This window comes from Heterocephalus glaber, unplaced genomic scaffold (assembly GCF_053883595.1).
Source record: "Heterocephalus glaber isolate CG9 unplaced genomic scaffold, H.glaber_assembly_v1.0 deba00000470, whole genome shotgun sequence".
NCBI lineage: Eukaryota > Metazoa > Chordata > Mammalia > Rodentia > Bathyergidae > Heterocephalus > Heterocephalus glaber.
Genome location: NW_028258145.1, coordinates 7,150,926 through 7,169,946, shown reverse-complemented (window position 1 = coordinate 7,169,946; position 19,021 = coordinate 7,150,926). Strand labels below are relative to the sequence as shown.

Here is a 19,021-nt window from a genome sequence, read left to right as displayed (position 1 = left end):
CCTAGGACATGCCTCTGGGTTGCCTGCCTCCTTTGCACCTTCTCAACAGAGCTGGAGCCAGATACTTTCCTGAAACCTGATTCTGGACACACTCAAAGAATGAACCACTGAGCCCTATGAATGAGAAATATCTAAGAGGCTGGTGTGCAGTGTAAATGGTGCACCATTCTGAAACAGACTGACTTCCCCCAGCTGCCCTAGAAGGAATGCAGGAAGGTGATCTTATTTCTTTGGAAAGTCCCTTCATTTTCATTCTGAGAAATCCACACTTAAACATCCACAATCTCCTTCAACAAGGGTAAAATTTACATTTCAAACATAAAATCACAATGGAAAACTTGATGCCTGAAGAAGTTAGAATGAGTTAGAAAACGTCTTTACTATAATAGCAGTTAAAATTTAATAGTGAAAGTTAATGACTAATCACTGTTAATAGACAATAGAATATAGGAAGTGGATTTGGTTACTTGAGTGAGTTAACTTAGCTGTCTTAAAATGTCAGTGGTTGTTTTAAAAATAATAATCAATAAACTGTCAAAAAATTATTTTGTACATAATAATGTCCACATAAAGCTAATGGATGTCTTTTGAGATGATATTTTATGTAGTTTAGGAATCTACTTTTACAGTAGAGCACAGCCAACAGAGAATAGTGTTACTTTCTATGTAAACTCTTCAATGAGGCATAAATAACATAATGGTAGGAGCTAATGGAGGGGTATTAAAAAATTAAGTTACTCAAGCACTTTACTTAATGTTTTCCTGCCTCAATTTTCTTATTTGCAGAACAGGAAGAACATCTACTTCATAGTTGTCATCAGGAGCTGAGCCCAGCAGAAAGACTCACAAAGGCTGGTGGCTGTCATTGTATAACATTGAGGACTGGCTTCTCTACCCAGAATCCCAAGTGTCCCCAACCAGGGCATGGGGCACTGTCTGAAGGTCTGAGAGTGACAGGAGATGGTTCCTCAGCCCTCCCCTCCATCCTTGCCAGGGTGGAGATAAATTCTGCCAACATTAAAATCACAATAGCCTCTGATTCTAATTATGTGTCAATTAAAAGAGAATTAGCAACCATCTGTGTTTTCTTAATAAACAGCCACTTATGGAAAAATGATGAAGACCAGAAATGTATAAGTTGAGTAGTAACAGAAAATGAGTACATGACCAAAAAAAAAGGCTCTGAGATCATTAACATAATAAAGCATCCCGGGATGGAGAAGGACACTTAGTAGGTATTACCATTTCACAGGTTACTACATACACCATAGGATGTGTGATCACAAAACATTACGAATGTTCAAATTTTTAAAAAATTGACTACAGTAAAAGGTACATTGTTAATAATTTCCCTTAAAATACTAAAAATACTCCCTCTAGTTTTGCCTAATCTATCCCATTGTTCTTGGCAATATGCCTTTACTGAGATAAGTTATTTTCTAAACTTTAAACATTCACTGTGTCTTTTGATTACCTCTTGTGTACTGACAGCATTACCTCTCACAAGGACCTCTGGACTCTGAAGTCTTTTACATCATTATCAAAGACCACCTCTTTTGGAGGAGGAGGACAGGGAAGGACTGAGCTCATTCAAGGCTGCCTCCCTTGCCCACTCCCTGGCCCCTCGCCCGCTCGCCGGCCCCCTCCCTCCCTCCCCTCCCTTCCCCAGCCCTGGCCCATTCCAGTTCCCCTCTGGTCCTAGGGAGGATGTCAGGCTGGTCACTCCCCAGTGCCCTGGCCCTCTTGCTACTGCTGGTCTCTGGCTCCCTCCTCCCAGGGCCGGGTGCCTCTCAGAAAAGACCTGGGAGAAGTGGCTGAAGATGACCCCCCAACAACAGCGCATGGCCACGGTAGGGACCGACAAGGAGCTGAGCGACCTGCTGGACTGCAGTGCGAGGTTTTCCCCACCTGTTAATAGTGGGAAAACCAGACCAATGACACTGGGAAGCAGTCGGTTCAGTGGATCAGAACTTAGAAGATGATGAAACACTTTCCACCCTTCTTTATGAAGCCAGAATTAACCTGATTATGTAAACCAGACAAACAGTAAAGAATAAAGGAAGGACAAAGGAAAAGAAAACTATGGACCAATTTACCTCACGAACATATCGCAGAAATCCTAAAAAAAAAATAGCCAATTAAATTCCACTGTTCATAAAAGGAAAATCATAATCAAAAGAAACTACAGCTAACATCATACTTGATGATGAAGGAATGAAAATTTTCTTCCATGAACAAGAACAAAGCAAGAATGTCTACTCTTAACCTCTCTCCAGTTCAGTATTTTACTAGAAAATCCTGGTCAGCAATAATATGGCAACAAAAGGAAATAAAAGAGGAGGAGACTGGGAAAGAAGAAATAAAACTGTTTCCATTGACAGACAACATGATTGTCCCAAAGAAGCTTCAAAAACCTAGAGTTTAGCAAGGTCATGGGATATAAGATACACACACACACCCCCATCCCCATCCCAGTCTTAATTCTCCATATATTTGGCCCTCCATTTCTTCAGGTCCATTGTCTTCAGATTCAACCAACCATGGATTAAAAGTATGTGGAAAGAAATTGTGGCTGAACTAAGCATGTGTCTGAACTAAGCCCTTTGTTGTCATATTCCCTAGGGAATATAATATAACAATTATTTATACAGTGTTTATATTGTCTTAGGTATCATAACTAATATGGAGATGATTTAAAATATACAAGAGGATGTGCATAGGTTGTATACAAATACTGTGCCATTTTCAAAAGAACTTGAGTATCTGTGAATATTGGTATTTGTGGAGTTTCCTGGAAACACTCTCTTGTGGATACTGAAAAACCACTGTCTAGCAATGTACAATAGGAACATTCTTGGAATAATAAGTACTATTTACAGTAGTTCCAAAGGAACAGATACTTAGGTATAAATATAACATACACGTACACTTGATCTGTATGCTGAAATCTACATAGTACTGAAGGAAATCAAAACAGACCTAAATGTAGAAGTATACTATGTTTGTATAAAAACTGTCAGTCCTTCCCAATTTGATTTATAGATTTAATACAGTTCCAATAAAAGCTCTAGCAGTATATTTTATGGGCACAGGGAATGTGACATCAAAATTTAGATGGAAGTGTAAAGAAATTAGAATATTTAAAAATTTTGGAAAAGAAGAATAAAATAAAAGGATTATACTTTGTGATGTTATGTAGTGTAATTTACAGGAAGTACTGCACTGTGAGGGATACAGATGCCTTCTCCCCTTCCCTCCCCTCTTTTGACTCCTTTCTGTATTTTGGGGCATAGGTCCAAGTACTAAACAACAAAATATGGTTGGCAGACAAGCATGTCATTTCTAGAGAATCATATGTAGATGTATTCTCATCCAGAAAAGAAGAGAAAAATGATTTGAAAGAAAAAAAAAAAGATCACCTCTTTTGATAATATGGAGACCAGGAATGGTCAGAGGTCATAATCAAGGTCAAGCTCTTCCAGCATAACCAGAGCCAGGTAAGAAGGGACCAGCCAAACACATTCCTGGGCCCCAAAGCAAAACAGAAATGATGGGCTAGTTGTATAATAGTAAATAAAGGAAAGAAATTAATAAAGAAATGCATGAAGAACTTCAGGACAATAACCTCAGAACATTAGAGCAAATGAGGAGCTGTGGCATTATGAAGTGGGCATCTGATCTGCCCTGTTTCCTAGACTACAACTTCTAAAATTCTTGGAATATTGTAAAGGACAAGTGTACACTAACAGTTGATGGCAGGCAGCCCCAGTCTACCTTTGGGGTGGAAGGAAGTCACCAAGGCCGGGCTCAGGCTTGGGACATTCAGTCTCAGCCTCTGGAAAGGGGAGTGGAGGTGAAGGTCAAGTTAATCACGAGTGGCCAACAACATGATCAGTTGCCCATGTAATGATACCTCTAGAAATCCCCCAAAGGTCAGGGTTCAGAGAGGATTTTGTTGCTGAACTCATAGAGGTGACTTGAAGCTTCCTGCCTCTTCCCAGGTGGCTCATAGGACAGCTTTCTTCATCTGTGTCCTTTCTGCTATCCTTATATTTAACCAGAAAATGAAGGAGGTGTTTCTCTGGGTCAGGAGCTTCTCTATCAAGGAGGCAACTATGGGAAAGCCAATATAGGGGCCTGCAGGTCACAGGCACAGGTGAAATGACCTGGGTTTGGGGTTGGCACGGCAGGGGCAGTCCTGGGACTGAGCCCTTAGCTGCAGGATCTGATGCTACCTCCAGGTAGACAGTGTCAGAACTGAACAGGACGAGGTGATCCCAGCTGGTGTCCACTACAGAATCGAAGGCTGGCTTGCTATGTGGGCAACACCTCTGCACCTGGTATCACAGCATGTTGTGACAGTACAGTGGCAGAGAGTGAGTTTGGTTGGATTTTTCACTCTCTGCTCTTGGAAGGACCCTTCTAAGACTCTGGTGGGTGGCCCTATGTGTTCCATGGATGCAGAGGACACGTCACTCACCACTGTCACTGCATCATTCAGCAGGGACTCTCCAAAGACCAGGATGTAAAGCTGCTCATTGACGTGAATGTTCTCAAAGACAGCCAGCACAGCCACAGGGTCCACGGCAGAGATCAGGCTGCCAAAGAGCAGGTTCTGGAGCAGGGTGATGTCTTGGAGGCCAAAGGCTTCGATCTGGCAGATGCCAAACAAAGACACCCCAATACCAATGGAATTCCAGAGTGTTCCCACCACGGCGTACCAGAAAATAGTGCCTATGTTCTCAAAGAATGGGCGGGTGGGCATGAAGTAGCCAGCATCCAGCACAATGGGGGGCAAGAGGTAGAGGAAAAAGACATCGGTTTTCATGGCCGGTGGAGACTTCTCATCCACGCCAAAGATAATCCCACCCAGCAGGAGTCCAACCATGATGAGCAGACAACTCTCAGGCACGATGGTGGGCAACTTGTGATAGAGATGGAAGCCTGTGAGAGAAGCAACAGAGACACAGAATTCAGGTTACACAGGAAGTGTGAAGAAGGGACACTGGTTCTCCTGGGCAGAACCAAGGGGTCTAATTCCAAAATCTCCTCAGCCATTATAAGTGGCTTTTCAGGTGACAAAGCAGTACACATGTACTTATGTACGTCCACCCAGTGAAGATCAGGCACTAATTGGTAGCTAAATTACACTGAGAAGCTATAGAAACACAATATCTACAAAGCACATCTTTTATTTTCTACACTTCTATGAAGTTTTTCTTAAATATTGGTGCAGTGGAAATGGAATAAAACAATGCAGCTTTATATTTGAAATAACTTAATGATTTCCAAAATATTTTCAGACGTAACATTTTGTTTCATCCTTACAAAAACCCTAAGGAATTAACAAGGGAGTTATTTTCATACTTATTAAAAATTTAAGTGGCAACCAAGATTCAAAGACTTCCAGGGTCTTACCAAGGTGGTTGGGCCAGCTAGTGTTTGGATTACTACTGTCATCTCTGGCACTCATTAAAGTGGGTCATTTACTTATTTCTAATTTCAGATTCTTTCATTTGGAATATGGAATATGTGTGATTGTTGAGATGCGGGATCCTCCCAAGACAGCCAAGTTAATTCATCAAGAGGCATTAAATAGCTGATGGAAGCACACCATGGTCTCCAGTGTCTAATGGTCCCCATCAAGTGATGGAGCAATGCATTTGTGACTTCTGTGACACAAAACAAAGTGGGACCAGGCCTCAGCCACATGCAGGAGGACACAGATGAGGAAGAGACACCATCCACGCAGGCTGAAGAGACAGAGAGGCATTGAACCAGACACCTGTAGGAGAGGAGATGGAGAAATACCAGGTCTCCTAATCTCTGCTGGAGCCAGGTATGTCTGGGTTGTGGCTTTAACACCAGAGCCGGGGTGGTGGGAGGGGGGGGCTGGACCAATGCTTGAGGGCAACATGGAAAGGACCTAATCTGGAGGAGATTCCTTGTTTGCAGAGCAATAGGAAGTCACCCTGTTAGAATGGAGCAGAACGTGAGAATCTGTGGTTTACATGCAACCCCCCCCCAAAAAAAATTCAAGTGATATCATTAAGAGGTGTGCCGTTGAGGGATGACTGGGCCGGGAGGGTTTCTTTCTCATGAATGAGATGATGGCCTTCAAAAAAGAAGCTTCCAGCCAGGCATGAGTGCCTATCTCAAAATTAAGAATTTTCAAAAGAAGTGGAGATGTAGCTCAGTGCAAAGGTCCCAGGCTCAATACCCAATATGAGATAGATGGATAGATAGATAGATAGATAGATAGATAGATAGATAGATAGATAGACTGAGACTCTTCTACCACTACCAGTCTTTCTGTCTTCTACCTTTTCAGGACTCAGCAAGAAAATCCTCACCAGACACCAAAAACCAGGTCCTTGACTTTGGACTCCTAGCCTCCCAAAATGAGAAAATAAATATCTCTTCTGTATAAGTTACCCAAGTTAAGCTGTTCTGTTAGAGAGCAATAGAGGGTTAAGACGGACACATGTCTGCATTATAGGATGGTGATACTAACATGATAGAATAAGTCTTTAGAAACTTCTCATCACAGATGTTCTATAAGCAAATCCTTATTACAAGTAGGACTAAAGCCCCAACACTAAACGCTTTCTTAGCTCAATCAGCACACCCTCATAGTTTGAAGGGATTTAAATAATTCATTCCTAAATAAGAAGACCCTCTGTATGAGAGATATTGTGTCGTGTCGTTTCTCCAGGGCTGGTGGCTGTAGGATTCACACCTCGGGCTGCAGCAGTGAGCGCACAGCTGTTCTTCACCCAGGACCTTCAGCCAGCCACCCTCCCCTGTAAACACAGAATTAAAATGCCCTCTGCAAAGCACTTTGCCATCTCCCCGCACTGCCTCTGCTTATAGCCAAAACTTTCTGTGTGATAAGAGCAACCTTGTAGTGGCCTCCCCAGGCACCCAGGATCCAAGTGCAGTCCCCTCCTTCCAGCAACATGGTCCCAGCCTGAAGGTCTCTGACCACTACCTTTGAGCTTGAAAAGCCAGCCCTCCACTCTCCACCTGTGACAGTGGACCGGTGCCCAGCACGCCCAGGCCTTGTAACTCATCTGTGAAGCACAGACAGGGACAGGGACAGTGCACCGCTTAGATCTGAGATGATCACGAGGGCAGTCGCTCACAGTGCATCATTTTCGATGGTGCCTGCAGTGTCTCAAATCCCCCCAAGTACAGTTTCCTGTCCGTCTTCCACAGGAAAAAGCAAGAGAAAACAGTTTAAAGGAATGTGCAGAGGCAACAGGACAGGACAGGCTGGAAGCAAACTGGAGATGAGGAGGTGTGCACAGATGCTCCCACTTGCTCTTCTCGCTTTGTTCTTTCCTCTGGTCGACCCAGCCCTGGGGACCCAGTGCTCTCCCAGGGGTGCTAGCCACACCCCCAAGTGGCAAGGACATTCCTGAGAGTGGAACAGGGGAAACCATGAACAGGAGAAAGCAGGGGACACAGGCTGCTTCCCGCCTCTCCAAGGCCACAGCAGGCCACAATCCGCTTTCATGCACCTGAGCCTGGCCAGGAGCCAGCAGGAAGCAGAAGAGGCCACTGGGACAGAGGCTGCAGGAGGCACGGAGAAGAGGGACAGAAGAGGAGCCAGGACAAGGAGAAACCTCATGAAGAATAGCAGCAAACCCAGTGTATTAGTTCAAGAAATCATGTGTCTGTATTTTTAAAATCTGTTCCCCTTTTTATGAAGGCTAAGATCATTCAAAATTCCTCTCTCTCTCTCTCCCTCCTTCCCTCCCCCCCCTCGCTCTCTCTTTCTCTCTCTGTTTTCTCTTGTACTGGGCATTGAACCTAAGGCCTTTTCCCTGAGCTACATCCTCATCCTCATCCCTTTTTACATTTTTTACTTTTAGGCGGGAGTCTTGCTAAATCACTAAATTACCTAGGCTGGGTTTGAATTTTCAATCTCCCTAGTTTAGCCTCCCAGAGTGCTGAGATTACAGGTGTGTTCCACCTGTGAACCCTCCCAGCTGTTCCTGGGAAAGAAGAGCTAAGCGAAGGGTGATCCCTGTCCCCTGCTCTCTAGAAAACAGAGGCAGGGCAATTGGCTCACACACGGTGAGTCTGCCCAAGGCCTTGAGTGTGAATGTCTACACTCCTCTGAGCCACTGCAATGGAATAACTCTTATCAGCAAGGTAATTAGTGAAAATGAACAAACAAAAAAGGCTTCTTAATGTCAGTATTCACAGAATAAAACAAACAAATCACCAATCACAAACACACATGCACTCGGGGACTCCCCCAAGTGTTTCTCGCAGAGGAAATGAACTCCAGTAGAATTTGCCTCCCCCAAGCCATGATCCCACATGATATTATCAAGATAGGTATGAGTTATTGGGAAAAAAAATCAAATGAACTTTTTGATGGTTTCTACCAAGCTGAACATAAGCTACTGAGGGTAGGATCTACTGTGCGGTCTGCATATTGGCTGACATTTTTCTGAGAAGAGCCAGGTAGTAACTATCTTCAGCTTTCAGGCCACACCTTACTGTCTCTTTTCCATTGCCAAAGCAGCCATAGATAATAATAAAATCAATAAGTGTAGCCCTGTTTCAGTGAGATTTGATTCATGTAAATGGACATTAGAATCCCATGACATTTTATGTGTCACAGAATATTCTTTAGATTGAATTTTAATTATTTGGAAATGTAGAAGCACTCTTAGCCACAGAACACACAGAGAAACCCTTAGCCCAAATCTGGGCCCTGAGATATAATGGTACCTACTTCTGGTTTATTCCACTTTCTCTATTTCCTGCTAATTTCTGTCTGTAATGTTTGGGACATTGTACCTTGTGTTATTCAATTTTTATTAGCAGCGCATTAAAGTCTGTCAGAATGAGTGCTTTAAGGATTTATTATCTTATTTTAATTGCAATAGAATTCACTTAGTGGGAAGGATAGCTGGATTATATAAAATATATAATGAAGACTTTCCTCCCAGGGTAAATACATTTTAATTTCTGTCTGCATACATGTTTAAATCAACTGTTAGAGCCAAAGATCTCCATGTAACTAAGCACTACACCATAAATTCAGTATAGTTTCTCATTCTATCCACAATGACCTATTTGTCAAATCTGGGACAGAAGAAAAGGGAGAGACAACACAGGATAGCAGATAGCAGGACCTGTGGAAGAGCAACAATGTAAAAATCAGAATCAGAATCTTCCACAACAAAAAATACAAAGTAAGTTGGAGCTACAACAGCAAAAACTCAAAACCAAAAACCCACAGTCATTATTGGCACAAAAGAGGAAGGGAAAGGAGCAGAGGAGGCCAGTGAGGAAGCCCTCAGCACAGAATGCCCGGCTCCCAGTGCAGACAAACACCAATGCTGTAGTCGATGTTCTAGATTTTATTTCATTACTTGGCTCTACATTTTAAAAGGGCTTGAAGAAAAAAATAATGGCAACAATTGGATCAACAAATATTTGCCAAGCTCAGGTTAAGTACAGGGCAAGTACCCACGGGTACCAAATAAGCACCAGACAGTGACCACAGCTACCTGGCCCAGCTCGCTCTAGGAAACCCTGCACTTAAAGCCAAGCATGGTGTGAAGTAAATCATGCCTATCTGGCTGGAGAAAAATCAGGGGAATATTCATAGACTATATTAAACTTCTTTTAAATTTTTAGGAAGAATAGACAAGTTCATCCAAGCCTAAAAATATTGATTTTTATGCATCTCAATTCACACAGCAACCAAATAGATACGTTAAAAAATAGAACTGTAGTAAATAACCACCAGCCAGAAAGAAACATGAAGAAAATGGTAAGAAGCAGCATTTTAATCACATAGGCCAACACATTTCTGTCATCTTGTAAAACTCAAGTAGACAACAACTGAATAACATTTGATTTCTGCAAATAGAATCATATTGAGTAAATAATGCAAATAAGATAAGCAAATGAATAATACATAAAATGCAGTTCAGTAAATAAAGCAGAATTAACTGATCTATGTCAAAAAACATTAACATGGAAGTATAAATTTGCCTTAACATTTAATCATATGCCGGGACTGATATTTGACAATTACATCACCAAAACAAGAGAGCTATAAATGTAGAGAGTTTTAAAAAATATTCCGCTTTTTGTTTTTCAAAGGACTTATAATAATAAAATAATTCAAAATAAAAGTGAAACACTAAAAAATTGCTGCATAATTCCAAAGCAGAACTTGGATGGCATTTAACTTTTCCAAAGGGAATGGCCACTTTCAAAGAAAAAGAAAACCGGAGGAGCACTCTATTACTCATGGGAATGGATGAGGGAAAGATGAGAGTAGAGACAGCCCTTAACCACGTATTTATCAAGTACCTTGTTTGGACAAGGCTCTGAGGGTCTGAGTTGGATCATGAATAGACCCTGTCTTTAGAGCATTTATATCAAGTATAGGAGATAAGATGGAACCATAAATGATTATGATACATAATGGAACATGACAAATGTTATAAACAAGGAGACATAATAACTACTAGAGAAGGGGAAGTAGTTCAGGTGAGGCCACTCTGTCCATGGCCTGAGAGCCAGCTGTTGAAGACCCACCTCTGTACTGAGCAAACAGGAGCTAGTGAAAAAGTCTCAGAGCCACCTTGTCTCTACACATGGAATGACAAGAAGAAATTCCTCCCAAGAGATCTGAGATCAGATATTGGAATTTAGAAATAAGGGATCAAGGCCGCCCAAGGGAAAGGTTAAATCAAATGGATGTAGTTACTCAGTGAAGATAAATAAGTTGTCTGTGACCATGTAGCTGAAACATTTAAGAACAGCTCAGACTCCAAAGGAAGAACCACTTAGCACAAGGAGGGCTTGATGCCAGGACAGAATTATTGATTGGCACATCACCTGTATTGCAGGTAACAAAAAAAAGCAACTATAGTGTTTGAAGATGGCATGCTTATCTGATTAGAAAATCCAAAAATCTTCACACACCAGGACTATTTATTGTGGTGATAACTGGAGGTGATAAAAATGACCAGGCTCATGCAGTCATTTTTGTTTCATTCAATGTGTATTTATTGAGGTCCTGTCATGTACTGGGTACCAGCCTAGGCACTTAGGATGTGGTGGTGTTGAGTGAGCAAAGAAAGGCAGAGAGAGTGAGGGCCCCTTTCCATTGATATCTTACATCACTGCCAACAGAGAAATACTCCTTGATGGTTCTGCTGGAGAAAGGAAGCAGGTAGCCCAACCAGCGCTCCTTCACAGAAACCCAGGAAAGGGCTGGTGGTGGCTGCCATGCAGGTGTGGGGACCATGAGGGGAGGTGGGATGAGAGGTGTGCTGTGACAGTTGCTCTAACAGAATGTGCTGTTAGCTAGGATGACGGATGTGGAGCACACAGTCAAGGCTGAATCCAAACAACTGGGCATAGAGTAGGGTTATTCACTATGATGGAGAAAAATAAAAAGAGAGAAAATTTCAGGGGAGAAAATCAAGACATAAAATGCCAATTGGAATCTCTTTGAAAAATGTCACAGAACTTAACAGACTGATGGCAGGATTACTCAGAAGAAATGGCAGGCGATTTCTATACAATATGGTTGAAGAGCCATCTCGTCTTAAAGAGTCTAAGGTCAAACTTGCCCAACCCATTGCTACACTTCCTTTTATGACACCCATAATGAATCACAGGGATGAAACAGTAAATCAGATCATGCTGTGCAGAGGTACAATGAGATTATATAAAATCAGAAGCTGTATAATAACAGGGAAGGGAAACATAATTCAACCAGCATTATTGGAGCCGGTGGATAAAGAGCCATAACCAACATACGGAAATATAAAGTTTCTTTTTTTACTTCCACAAACGTGGAAAATTCCATAAAGGTCAAAGACTTTAAGATGAAAAAAAATCTACAAAACCAGAACATAATTCTCCACTATAGTCATCTTGCTTCCCAAGAGGTTATTGATTATCATCAGGGACAAATGTAAAGAATACTGAGATAGAAGACAGGTCTGCCTGAATTCACCTTTGTAAAGTCAGTGCAAAAATAAAACAGGGGAGGGAGAGTGAGAAGATGACGGTTGAAAAGAGAAGAACAGATTTCTACTTGTAAAAAGATGGCATAGACAGCCATTTTCTATTCTTCCCAGGCAGTACTTCTAAAAAGCTTAACTGTAGACATTCTTTATAAAACAAACACAAGAAGACTCTGGAAAGTGGAAAGAGAAGATGGACTGACAAGCAGATGATTAGGCCTCCAGATCTTAAGAGTAACATGGTAGTGCCTCCTCATGATCTTCTCTTTTGCACCTCATATTCTCAGACAGGAAGCTGAAGCAGCCAGTATCCCAGAAGTGCTCACAAAAGCAGCCAACAAAAGCCTGGCCAGTGGCCTGCTTCCTCACTCAGGATGGGCTAGAAAAATGTATACCTACCAAAGAAGAAAAGTTTTCAAAAATAACTGCTTTACTCCAGCCAAATATCACAGCAGGAACTGTGGTCTCACCCCCAAAAGACTTAGCAGGGAATCTGTATTTCAGTCTTGTCAAAGAGCTGGGACCCCAGGGAAGGAAGCAGAGGGAGGTGGGATTCTGGATTCCACTGTCTAGTAATGGACCTGCTCTCCCCAACTTTCCAGGTGAGGACTACTTGCAGAACAAGGTCTTCCAGCACATGATAAAAATGATGTAAACTTCTCGAATCCCTAACCGAGAAGGGACAGAAGACATAGAACACCAATATTGGGAATGACTCCAGGCCATGACTACAAAGCACCATCAAAGAGCTGCTGAGAAAATGCTATGATCAATTCTGCACAAACACTTGACATTGTAGTGGAAGTGGACCATTTCTTCCAAGAGTGCAAACTTCCACAAGTCACCCAATATCACCAATATGGAGAGAGCATTTGTGTAACCCTACAACTAACAAAAAGTTTAAAAAGTGAAATTATAAAAAAAATCACTAAAATGTACACTTCTAGAGAGTGACTTTTAAGATACAGTTGGCACTCGAAACACACAAATCTATCACAAATGGAATACTGTGAAATGAACATGTACACTTTTTTCTTGTTATTATTCAAAAAATAATACAGTATAACGACTATTTATATAGCATTTGCATTCCAGCAGGTATTAAGTAATCTATAGGTGATTTAAGGCACACAAGAAAATATGTGTAGGTTATTTACAAATATTATGCCATTTTATATAAATGATTTAAGTGTCTGTGGGTTTTGGTTTCCATGGTCACCTTGGAACCCATCCCTCTCAGATACTGAGGGATAAATGTATATTAATTATATCTCCTAAAGTTATTATTAGAAAAAAATCCTCCCCTCAAAAAATCTCTAGGCCCAGGTGATTTCACTGTTTAATTTTACAAAGTAACACTGATTTTATGCAACTTCTTTCAGAAAATGGAGGAGTAGGGAACATTTCAGATATAATTTCATGAACCCAGTATTACCCTAATTCTAAAACCAGGCAAAAACAATACAGGAACATAAACAACAGACTAACGTGTCATTAATAGATGTAAAAATCCTCATGAGAATATTAGCAAGAATTCAACAATATGTAAAATGAATTATACACCATGATCACATGACAGTTCATCCAGGGATGCAAGGTTTGCTTACTATCCAAAAATCAATTAATGTAATCCATCATATAAATAGGCTATAGAAGAAGAATTACAGGATTATATCAATGGATGCAGAAAATGTATTTGACAAACTCAACTTCTTGACAAAAACTCAGCAAAATTGGAACAGAAAGGAACTCCCTGGATTGGATAAAGGGCTTCTACAAAAAGCCTGACTGATTTCAAATGCATTATCAAACACCACACAGAATGGTGGTCTGTTCATCTTTTGGATCCAAGGATGTGAATTCACAGGCCCATTTGAGGGTCTGTTATACTACAAGGGGACAGGTTCACTGGACTTAGGGCAAACTGGACTTATCTGTGAACCCCCACTGTCTCAGCTGTATTAGTAGGTTGTGACATAAGAAGAACAGATTTGGACTCTGACCCCAGTTCCTGTAATTGCCTGTGTGATAAGGATGACAGAATCATCTTCTCATGTAGTATTTGATCTTGGTCTTTGGTGCCCAAGTTTTGAGATGCTTGGAATCTCTGGAGTCATGAGTGGCTTTCACATGTCCATGAGATGACTGGTGGGCAGGATCCCTAGGTAGCTTTCAGGATGGGGCTGGTCGCAAAGACCAGTGCATGAGGAGAGGGATTTTGAGCTCCACAACTTGAACTCTGGAGAGGGAGGAAGAGCTGGGGGTTGAGTGTCAATACTAATGGCCAATGATTTAATCAGTTGCCTATGTAAATGGAGCTACCATTGGAACACTGCATAAGGAGGTTAATAGCTCTCCTAGCTTGGTGAATATATGGAGATGTTGGACAGCAGAAGGTAGGGAAATTCTGCACTCTTCCCTTATTCTTGTCCTATGGACCTTTCCATCTAGTTGTTCATTTTATTTTTTACAATAGACCAGGAAACAGAAATGTTTCCCTGAGTTTCCTGAGCTGTCATAGTGAATTATCAACCTAAAAGGGAGGACAGAAGTACCCCAATGGATAGCCTGTTGGTCAGATGTATGACATCCAAAGAGGAACAGTCTTATGGGGCTAAGGACCTGGACTGGGGGCTCTGCTCTAACTCCAGGTCACCAGCATCAGAACTCACTGGAAGGTGATCCAAGTGGCTTCAAGAGAACTGGAAAATTGGTGGTAGTGTGAAGGAAAAACCCACATATTTGGTGTCAGAAGGTTTAAAAGAAAACAGAAACATCAGCTTTTTATTTAGGCAAGAATGACAATAAAGATAAAACTCTTAATCTTCCTTTGATCTTCTTGGTCTCCTTTAGGGATTGGATGCCAGCCCTAAAAAGATGCACCCAGTGAAACTGTACCAGATGTGCATTTTATAAATGGAAGTTTCAAAGGTTGAGAGGTAAGATCTTATACCTCACTTTTTGTCACAAGCCTCACATGGCTAGTTCTAACTTTTTCTATTTTCCTTAATCTTTAATTTTATTTTTTATTTCCCAACAGAATGTATAGTCAAGTGATTTATTCCTTATTATGCTGAAGGTTTATGTTTTTATGACTCCAGATGATATTGACCTTTGTGTCAATTACAGTGAAAGAACAATACTGTTTTTCCTTACAATCTTCACTTTAGCTAGGCACAAAGGAACAAATGCTATAGAGTGATTCTGCTTATAGGCAGTACCTAGAATAGACAAGTTCATATAGAGACATAAAGTCACTGAGGGTAGGGAACAACTAGGAAATTAGTGTTTAACTGGGACAGAGTGTCACTTTAGGAAAATGACAAAATCTTAGAGATGCATGGTGAAGGCTGCACAACTCTGAAAATATGCTTAGTGCCATGAAATTGTACACTTAAAATGGGTGAGATGGTCTGTTGCATGTTATGTATGTTATATCAGGATGAAAATAATCTTCACTTTCATTTTTATCTTTCTGGCTCATTACTATAAAGTAATGATGGCAAAGGAAAATGAAAAATTGACCTAACTGCACCAACAATGCTAAACAAACAGGCAGAAAAGAGGATGAAGCTAGAGACATGGCCACTATGTGGTGGAACCCAAACTTCCCACTCATTCACTGAAACAGTGTGAACCTGGGCTTTCCACAGCCACTCTGTATGTGTTGATATAACATATGAAAGACATGGGCTATTCAAGCTGGGGATTTAGCTCAGTGGTTATGCCACCTGTCTCAAAAGCACAAGGACCAGAATTGGATCTCTGGACAAAAAAAAAAAAGACATGGGGTATTCAAAACGAGAAGCAAGACCTGAGGACTATTGGCAGTTCAAAGGGTAAAACAAGTACTTTTAACAAACACTCATAGTAAAATGCCAAAGGACAGGAAATATGCAGATATAGCATGTCAACATGATGTGTCAATCCATCACACCATGCACACTTATTATATCAGCTCTATGGACCTTTCTGAAACAATGTCCAGTGGAAAACAGCCCAAATGCCCATCAACTCTAGACTGGATAAAGAAAATGTGGTTTTTTAATAAAATGGAGTACTACTCAGCCATAAAAAATGAGAAATTAGAGACATTTATAGCTAAGTGGATGCACATTGAGGTGATACTCATAAGTGAAATAAATAGGACACACGTGTAAATACCGAATAGTTTCTCTGGTGTGAGAAACTGAAAGTGTAAATAAGGACTAAATGTATAATAGGTAATGTGAAATAGGAAGAAAAGGGTCAAAGGGGAAGGAAGTGGGAGGGCTGGGGGAAAGGATAGAAGGGAATGGGATTAATATGAGAAAATGGAAAAATAGGAACAAAATCTTTGTAAATAGGGAGGACTGGAGGGGTTGAAGGGAGGGCTGGGCAAGGGTGAAAAATAAGAACCAAGAGAGACTATGTAAAGGTGCAAATTTCCAATGATGAATGTCATTATATTGTATACTTAAAATGTACCAATGATTAGAATGAATAATCGATAATGTAAAATAGGAAGAAAAGGTCCAAAGGGGGTAGGGGTAGTGGGAGGGGCAGGGGAAAGGAAAGAAGGGAAAGGAAAAATGATGAGAAATGGAAAAAATGGAAATAAAGTCTTTGTAAATAGGGAAGGGTGGAGGGCATGAAGGGAGGGCTAGGAATGGGGAAAAAATAAGAACCAAGATGCATTATGTAAAGGTACAATTCCCAATGAGAAATGTAATTGTGTTGTATACCTACAAAGTACCAATAAAAGAATTTAATACAAAAAAAAAACAATGTCCAGTGGAAAACTGCATAGAAGTAGTTACAATATTATTTTTATTTTCCTTAAAACTGTTAAATTCATGACTTTGACTCACAGATATATTTTTATAAGTCCCCAATTTATGAACATTCGAACTGTGAACTTTCTTTAGTGTACTGTGTAAGATTCACAGGTGTACTGTATAAGATTCAGAGGTATACTGTATAAGACTCACTCTGTTGGATTACAAATGAATCCGATTTACAAACATTCTCCTAGAAGGGAACTCTTTTGAAAGTTGGAAACTAACTGTAAGTAACACTTTCATTTCAGTGAAGTTGTCACTTTCTTTGACAACTGATTCACCAATGGGTTTACCTTTCACTGATTATGAAATCATCACATGACTTAACATGGTAGGTTCCTGAGTGCTTGTCTAGCATGAAACTTTTTTCTATGCTGTTTATTCTACAGGTAAAACATGCATGCTTTCCCTTAAATATTCTATAACAGTCTTCTCATACTTATGAATGGTCAGAGTATGTTAGCCATTTCTATTTTATTTATTTCTCACTTCATAACACAATTACTTGGTGAGAATCTACTAAGTTTTTGAGAATGTACTAATTTTGATCAGTGTTAACTGTCACACAAATGCCAATGGATCCTGAATGCACAAGTATCCCCCACACAAATGCAGACAGTGCCTAATTTACGAAGTTTTCATGTATGATTTTTTAAACTTTATAGTAGTCTAAAAGTGATCCACACTCAGTAGAAACCAGACTTTAGATTCTGAATTCGTATCTTTTCCTGGGCAGCAAGATACAATCATGGTCCTGGGCCACAGGTACCAGTCAGCCACAGGATTTTGAAGGGAAACAACTGAGACCGTGGTGTGCTGTGTTGCTGAGCTAGGGTGTTCCACAGGTTGGGTTTCTTCAGTGAAATTTGGCTTAGCATGTTATTAGCTTACAAAGGGTTTATTAGCACAGAACCCCGTCCTACATCGAGAAGCATCTATAGTAAAAGCAAAGTTTCTTTCACATAAAAATAAAAGATAGAAACTGTTCAGGGCCATGACAGGAGCCATGCTGGCCTAGGATAGGCCTGATTTTGCTCAGCCCCTCTAGTGATTTCAAAGGTTCAGTTTGTGTTTAGAAACTGAGAGGGCTGGGGATTTAGCTCAGTGGTTCAGCCGCCTGCCTAGAAAGCACAAGGTCCCAAGTTCGATCCCGGGTACCAAAAATAACTGAGCAATTCCTCTCTAAATCCTCCTGTCTGGCTTATCTCAAAACATCAGCAGAATGGGGCGCACCCTCTGTTGCTCACCCTGTGCCAGTCTCTCAATCAGCGGGAGCTGGGAAGGGGATCCTCTGGGACCAGGAAAGGGTTGGCTGTACAGCTGGCCCATCCTCATCCTCATCCCCACCTTTCCCGCCCAGCAGGGCATGACCAGCAAGGCCTGCCCCTCTCAAGTTCACGCATCAGACACTGACACTGCGAAGGAGACTGAAGCAGCACAACTTTCCCTTCTGCTTTTCCTCACCTGGCTTCAAGTCGTAACCAGAGCAATGGGCACAAAATGTAGGCACTGGAGTTCCATGAATTGCAGGAGGGTTCCCAACCCTTCAGCAGCCAAGGGAGTCCTGGCTGTGCCGGGCCTGGAGTACTCCCATCCCTGTCCTGCCTGGGGCTGGTAGCTGCTTCTGGTTAGGGGCCAGGCTGCTGCCGGTCCAGGGCAGCAAGCAGAGATGAAGCTCACTTCCAAGGCTGAGGAAAGGTGGAAGGTCACAGCTGGCCAAGCAGCCTCCTCTCCAGGGAAGGTGGCCAAGTCCTCATGTGACCCCGGAGGCAGGACTGGAGCAGGACCTCACTGAGGTCCTGACTGCCATGGCAGACTCTGTTCACTGGGCCATCAGTGAGAGGAGGACAACTATTTCTCCACAAGCAGCTGGGCCCAACAAATACACTTCTATCCAGTGAGTCAGAAAAATATTTTGCTGAACAGATTCTTCTAATATCCATTACAAGAAATTTCATAGCACTTTAACTTTTTATTTTACTGTTTTAATTTTAATTTTTACAAGTACACACTGGCAGTACATAATGATTACATTCATCTTGGGGAGTTGGTACATGTGCATAACACACCTTAATGTATTCATAGTTTTTAAATATCACCTTAGTAATTCCTCTTCATGGACTTGAAAGATATTGAGTGTGTGCAGAAGTGTGTAGACCACGTGTAAGTACACAGTACACACAC

General features: G+C 41.3%; 1 protein-coding gene across 1 annotated transcript in view; it reads right to left on the bottom strand.

Annotated features, from left to right (window-relative positions):
- The window catches only part of Slc9a2 (solute carrier family 9 member A2), an 88,151-nt gene that overhangs the window by 52,616 nt on the left and 16,514 nt on the right, over positions 1–19,021 (bottom strand). The window contains exon 2 of the mRNA XM_004844473.4: positions 4,481–4,944. Coding sequence (XP_004844530.2) covers positions 4,481–4,944 — 464 coding nt within the window. The remainder of the gene's footprint in view (positions 1–4,480; positions 4,945–19,021) is intronic.